Here is a 7,235-nt window from a genome sequence, read left to right on the forward strand (position 1 = left end):
ACTCTGCTACATTATTCAGTGAGGTGTTATTGTTTCTCAGGCTAAACCCAATGATATGAAAGGGGGTAGACTAAAGAGAAAATCAATCCAATTCAGCAGCATGACAAACTACAACCTCCAAAATGATCAACATTTGAATCAACACGTCTCTGAAACAGTTTGACCACAAACTGAACATTATCACCTTCATGAAAGAGGGTTTATTACAGGACTGTTGGATTAGACTGACAAAGTTATAGTTAGGTGGACCTAATAAACTGACAATGGAGTGTTTATACTTTACCAATACACCCAGATATGATGCCAATATGAAAATATTCAGTCACTTAACAGTTAAGCCACAACAAACTGGAAACACAAGAATCAAACTGACAATTAGAATCAAACTGTATTTCTGGGTTCTGCAGCAAATTGCTTAGTTAGTAGTGATTACATAGTGTAGTTGAAGCTGATAATGCTCTTTACTGTGATTTAGGGTTTTAGAAACATCTTTACACTCAATACTTTTCAAGGCTCAGAGAAATCACATCTCTGTTTTATTCTGACACTAAACAATGACTGTACAACAGTTATCAGTGTTAGTACATTAGACTGTTTTACCTGGACAGAACAATTTCCTGAGGTGTTTATAAATTTCTTTCATTTTTAGTCCATATATGATGGGATTTAGAAGAGGATGATACAAAATTATTTGTATCGACATTATTAAACGCACAATTTTTGGAAAATCAGTTTCCATTTGAACTAGAATTACATCAAATGAACCCAAACAAGAAAAGTTGATCAGAACAATCAGGTGAGGTAAACAGGTCTGTGCAGCTTTTCTCCTGACTTCTCTACCACTTCGATAGGTGATTATAAATATCCTTATGTAGGTAAAAAGGATGAAAAGCACAGGGAGAATTAAAAGATTAACAAAACAAATCAAACCAAATATACCTCTTTCTCTACTACAATACAGTTGGTTAATTGTGCTATTACAAGTTATACCTTTGAAATTAAAGTTACAGAGTTTAACATTAACACTTGTTGCAGTTGGCACTGCTAACTGACCAGCAGGCAGAATCCAAGCTACAACCAGTAAAATATACACGTTTCTTTTCCTCATGATAGTTGGATACTGTAGAGGTTTACATATAGACACATACCTGTCATAGGACATGGCTGCCAACAGTAAAAACTCTGAACCACCTAAAGAATAACCAACTTGAAACTGAAAAAGACATGCAGGATATGATATGATTGGTTTTTCAGATAAAACATCAAACAGAATCTTTGGGTAAAGAGCAGTGCTGAAAAGAACAGAGTTCAGTAACAAAGCTGCAATGAAAATGTACATAGGCTCATGGAGGTTTTTGTGAATCACTATCAGACACACAATCGTAGAATTACTGCAGATTATTAGAATATATGCTGTAAACATGATCACAAAATAAACAAATCTATATTTGTCCAGTTCCACATATGCATCAATAGTTATATATGTTATATTTAGGTTATTATCCATTAAGGTTTAAAAACAAAGTGTTAATGACAAAGACTTGAAGTATCAAAGCAAAGATCACATGAACATATTATACAGTATATCTGTCATTGGATTGTCTAATGTATTCACTGATACCCGACCTTGACATGAACTTGTGTGTGTGTTGAAATATTGCAACAAATACAAACCTCCAGAATACAAAGTGAACTGTTTGACTCTGTGGGTTGATTTTTATCAGCTTGTTTCTCCCTCCATGGATCTCATTAAACTCTCCACCAAGAGCTGTCGTCATGTGAACAACATCAGACTCTACAGGCCTGAACCAGTGGAGGCCCATGGTATAGCTGACACAGGTAGTTTTCTATGGTGCTAATGGACATCAGCTACCTTCAGGTCAACGTTTGAGGGTGGCTCACTCAGTGACTTGGTACCAGTCTGACACGACTCCAACTGGGGGCTAGTGGGCCTGGTTGCACCTTGAGTTGAATCAGTGTGAAAGCAGACTCTGGACAAGGCTCACTGCAAAGAGAATGGGAGGCTGCAGAATACCCTGCAGAGTTAAACAATTGATGAAGAGGGAATCACTATCGCACAAGAAGGCCTGCAGACTTTCCTAAATTTCTCCAACATTAGCTTCTCATAATATTATTCAACTGTGTGTGGTGTCCTTTGTCAAGAACAACGATTGTGTCTTATGCTATTAGTAGTATCAACGAGAGCAGAAAAAACAATGCTGAAAGTAACATCGAGAAGGAATCTCAGGTCTAGGAAAAGCTCAGAAAATTAAAAAGATGATCTGAGAGAAATCTTCCTAACCAGCCAAGAGGAGAAGAATGATGGAAAAACGAATTGCAGAGGAGAAGAATGATGGAAAAACGAATTGCAACAGGCCAGTGATGTTCACTGATTACACAATCTGGTCAAAAATAGCTCCAAGGTTTTTCACAGTAGTGCAGGAGGCCAGGGTTATGCCATCTAAAGTAGCTATACAATTAGAATAGCTATTTCTGAGGGTTTTAGGCCCAAATACAATAACTTCTGTTTTCTCTGAATTTAAAAGTAGAAAGTTTTGGTCATAAAGACCTTTATGCCAGTTAGACATGATTGAAGTTTAGCTAACTGGTTTGTGTTATCAGGTTTCATAGATAGATAAAGCTGAGTGTCATCTGCATAAAAAGTGGTAATTAATAGAGTGCTGGCGAATGACATATCCTAAAGGAAATATGTAGAAGATGAACAGAATCGGTCCTAGCACAGAACCTTGTGGAACTCCATAAATAACTTTTGTGCACGTGGAAGGTTCATCATGGACATGAACAAACTGGAATTTGTCTGATAAACAAGATTGGAATCATTTTAATGCTGTTCCTCTGATACCAGTCACATGCTCCAGTCTCTGTGATAAGATGTTGCGGCCAATAGTGTCGAATGCAGCACTAAGGTCTAGGAGGACAAGTATAGAGACAAGTCAATTATCTGAGGCTAAGAGAAGATCATTGGTGACTTTTAACAGTGCTGTTTCTGTGCTATGATGTGCTCTAAATCCTGATTGGAAATCTTCAAATAGTTCATTCCTGTGTAAGTGGTCTGATAGCTGCTTAACAACAGCTTTTTCTAGGATTTTAGAAATAAATGGCAGGTTGGATATTGGTCTATAATTAGCCAAGACTCCTGAATCAAGACTAGGCTTTTTGAGTTTGACTACTGCAGTCATAAAGGTCTGTGGTACATAGCCTGATACTAGAGATAAAGTCTAATAAAGCTGAGTTAACTAATGGCAGGGTGCCTTTAAGCAGTCTAGTCGGGATGGGGTCTGAGAGACACGTTGATGATTTAGATGAAGCAACTACTGATGTAAATTCAGAGAGATCTATAGGAGAGAAGCAGTCTAAACATAACAAGGTCTTATAGATGACTCATGAGCTACTGTAGTAGAAGATTCATTTATTGCAGGTATAGGAAGCATCTGCTGAATTTTATCTCTAATAGTTGTGATTTTATTTGTAAAGAAACTCATAAATTCATCACTGCTGAGAGCTAAGGGAACACTGGGCTCAACAGAGCTGTGACTTTTTGTCAGCCTGGCTACAGTGCTGAAAAGAAACCTGGGGTTGTTCTTATTTTCCTCTATTAGTGATGAATAGTATGCAGTTCTGGCTTTACAGAGAGCTTATCAGACACACAGTAGTGGAATTACAGCAGATTATTAAAATATCAACTGTAAACATGATCACAAAATAAAGGTATCTGTATTTCTGTAACTCTACATACCCATCTAGAGTTATATATGTGTCACATTTAATTTATCACCCATCAAAACTGTCCAAAAATAAGCAAAATGAACAAAGTAGGCAAACTCTGTAACAGACATATGGTTAATAACTAAAAAAAGAAATCTCACTGTGAGCACTGCAATAACACACAACCTGTGTTCACTTGTCTCAATGATTCACAACTTCAGAGGTTTTACTGATGAACTTACAGTGAACACAGTCAACTTCCCAGTCAAATCACTGGGAGGTTTGTACTGCTTTTATCAAGACATCCTGCTCCTCTGTGGATCTGCTTGAACCATTCAAAGAGAAGAGTTAGTAACTTGGAAACAACTTCAAACTCTGGGCCTTTTAAGCTGTAGGGTTGATAGATGAAATTTCACTGGCTGCTGCATTATTTTTCACACTCTCTTAAACTCCAGTGTTACTTTACTAAACTTTAAAGTCACTTGGTCTTTTGAATTGAAGCTAAGATGGAGCTAAAGAGAAATTCTGACTCTCAGTTATGGAAAAGCTAGAAAAGCCTTTTACAAGAAAAGAACATCACTGGAATGTTCATTATTGAAGAGGAATAACTGTGAAATGAAAACAAACACGTTGTCTGTGTCTGTGTCTGTTCCTGAAACACAACTTTGTCAGATATGAGACTGACTTAGTGGACTTTGACTGGCCAATGGCTTTTATGTTTCTTTTCTGAATATTGTAAAACCTGAAGGCAGCACAGAAACTTCCAACAAACTATTCTGTAACATTCAACAGCATGGACAACTTTTCCATTTTCATCACTGGGAAAGTGACAGAAACTAAAACTTTGTCACTTTGATCCAACAGTCCTGTAATAAATCCTCCTTCATGAAGGTGATAATGTTCTGTTGTGGTCAAACTCTTTCAAAGAGGTGCAGACTGAACTGTATGATTATTTTAGAAGATGTAGTCTGCTCTCCTGTTGAACTCTGCTGCATTATACAGAGAGGTGGTGTTGTTTTTTAGGCTGAACTCAATGATATGAAAGAGGGTAGAGAAAAGAAAAGAGACTCATGTCAGTACAATGCAATCCAATTCAGCAGCATGACAAACTACAACCTCCAAAATGATCAACCAGTTGAATCAACACGTCTCTGACACTAAACAATGACTGTACAACAGTTATCAGTGTTAGTACAGTCAAGCCCGAAGTTATTCATACCTATGACAAATTCTGACTTTAAGTTACTTTTATTCACATGCCACTTTTTGTTCAAATGTAAATAAAAAATGAGTAATAATTTTTTCCACAATGATGCCTCTTGTACATCGTCTTATTTTCTTCTGGGAGACGCCTGTGTCATTTCTAATGAAGAAAAACTTGCTGGTTGAATAAAAGTAACTTTAAGTCAAAATGTGCCAGAGGTATGAATAATTTCAGGCTAGACTGTACATTAGACTATTTTACCTGGACAGAACAATTTCCTGAGGTGTTTATAAATTTCTCTCATTTTTAGTCCATATATAATTGGATTGAAAAGAGGATGATACAAAATTATTTGTAATGAAACTATTAAACGCACAATTTTTGGAAAATCAGTTTCCATTTGGACTAGAAGTACATCAAATGAACCAAAACAGGAAAAGTTGATAAGAACCAACAGGTGAGGTAAACAGGTCTGTGCAGCTTTTCTCCTGACTTCTCTACCACTTCGATAAGTGATTATAAATATCCTTATGTAGGTAAAAAGGACGAAAAACACAGGGAGAATTACAAGATTAATAAAAATGATCAAATTATATATATTTAGCATTCCTGACTTGTCACACTGAAGTTTCAAAACTGCACTATTACAAATTGTTCCTTTGAAAGAAAACTCACATAGTTCAACATCAGCACTCAGACCAACTGGCACTGCTAACTGACCAGCGGGCAGAATCCAAGCTACAACCAGTAAAATAGAGATGTTTCTTTTTGTCATGATAGTTGGATACTGCAGAGGTTTACATATAGACACATACCTGTCATAGGCCATGGCTGCCAACAGTAAAAACTCTGAAGCACCTAAAGAATAACAGACATAAAACTGAAAGAGACATGCTGAATATGATATGATCTGTTTTTCAGATAAAACATCAATTAAAATCTTCAAGTAATTAGCAGTGCTGAAAAGTACAGAGTTCAGAAACAAAGCTGCAATGAAAATGTACATAGGCTCATGGAGGTTTTTGTGAATCACTATCAGACACACAATAGTGGAATTACAGCAGATTATTAGAATATATGCTGTAAACATGATCACAAAATAAACAAATCTGTATTTGTCCAGTTCCACATATGCATCAATAGTTATATATGTTATATTTAGGTTATTATCCATTAAGGTTTAAAAACAAAGTGTTAATGACAAAGACTTGAAGTATCAAAGCAAAGATCACATGAACATATTATACAGTATATCTGTCATTGGATTGTCTAATGTATTCACTGATACCCGACCTTGACATGAACTTGTGTGTGTGTTGAAATATTGCAACAAATACAAACCTCCAGAATACAAAGTGAACTGTTTGACTCTGTGGGTTGATTTTTATCAGCTTGTTTCTCCCTCCATGGATCTCATTAAACTCTCCACCAAGAGCTGTCGTCATGTGAACAACATCAGACTCTACAGGTCTGAACCAGTGGAGGCCCATGGTATAGCTGACACAGGCAGTTTCCTATGGTGCTAATGTGTTGGGGGCACAGAGAAGGATAAACCTTCAGCATGGTCTGTGGACTGTGACCTCCACTACAGGCATATGGACACTGCAATAATTAGTGTTAGTCAAGGAGACTGAAAGCAGACTCTGGAACAGGCTGGTGAATTGAAACAACTGAATTGTTGTGGTGTCATTTGCCAAGAACATCCACTGTGCATTCTGTTGTTGGACACATTCCTGCTCCTAACCTCTTAACCCTAAGCTTGTTTCTCCCTACATGGATCTCATTAAACTCTCCACCAAGAGCTGTCGTCATGTGAACAACATCAGACTCTCAGGCCTGAACCAGTGGAGGCCCATGGTATAGCTGACACAGGTAGTTTTCTATGGTGCTAATGGACATCAGCTACCTTCAGGTCAACGTTTGAGGGTGGCTCACTCAGTGACTTGGTACCAGTCTGACACGACTCCAACTGGGGGCTAGTGGGCCTGGTTGCACCTTGGGTTGATCAGCATGAAAGCAGACTCTGGACAGGGCTCATTGCAAAGAGAATGGGAGGCTGCAGAATACCCTGCAGAGTTAAACAATTGATGAAGAGGGAATCACGATCGCACAAGAAGGCCTGCAGACTTTCCTAAATTTCTCCAACATTAGCTTCTCAGAACATTACTCAACTGTGTGTGGTGTCCTTTGTCAAGAAAAAGTACTGTGCATTATGCTTTTAGTAGTATCAACGAGAGCAGAAAAAACAATGCTGAAAAGTAACATCGAGAAGGAATCTCAGGTCTAGGAAAAGCTCAGAAAATTA

At 37.5% G+C, this 7,235-nt stretch overlaps 2 protein-coding genes across 2 annotated transcripts; both read right to left on the reverse strand.

Annotated features, from left to right (window-relative positions):
• Positions 1-613: 613 nt before the first annotated feature.
• Positions 614-1,507, reverse strand: LOC113123862 (olfactory receptor 11A1-like; the record flags this gene model as incomplete). The annotated part of the gene is made up of 1 exon (XM_026296193.1): positions 614-1,507. A coding segment is annotated over exon 1 (894 nt), but the record flags the coding sequence as incomplete, so codon positions are not given.
• A 3,670-nt stretch (positions 1,508-5,177) lies between these two features.
• On the reverse strand, positions 5,178-6,104 carry LOC113123173 (olfactory receptor 11A1-like). Its single transcript, XM_026294994.1, has one exon. The coding sequence runs from the start codon at positions 6,102-6,104 to the stop codon at positions 5,178-5,180; it is 927 nt and encodes a 308-aa protein (XP_026150779.1).
• Positions 6,105-7,235: the final 1,131 nt, after the last annotated feature.

This window comes from Mastacembelus armatus, chromosome 21, assembly GCF_900324485.2.
Source record: "Mastacembelus armatus chromosome 21, fMasArm1.2, whole genome shotgun sequence".
Classification (NCBI taxonomy): Eukaryota; Metazoa; Chordata; class Actinopteri; order Synbranchiformes; family Mastacembelidae; genus Mastacembelus; species Mastacembelus armatus.

Excerpts from the sequence above, each read along its gene's own strand:
- LOC113123173 (XM_026294994.1), bottom strand. The coding sequence starts at position 6,104 with ATGGATAATAACCTAAATATAACATATATAACTATTGATGCATATGTG.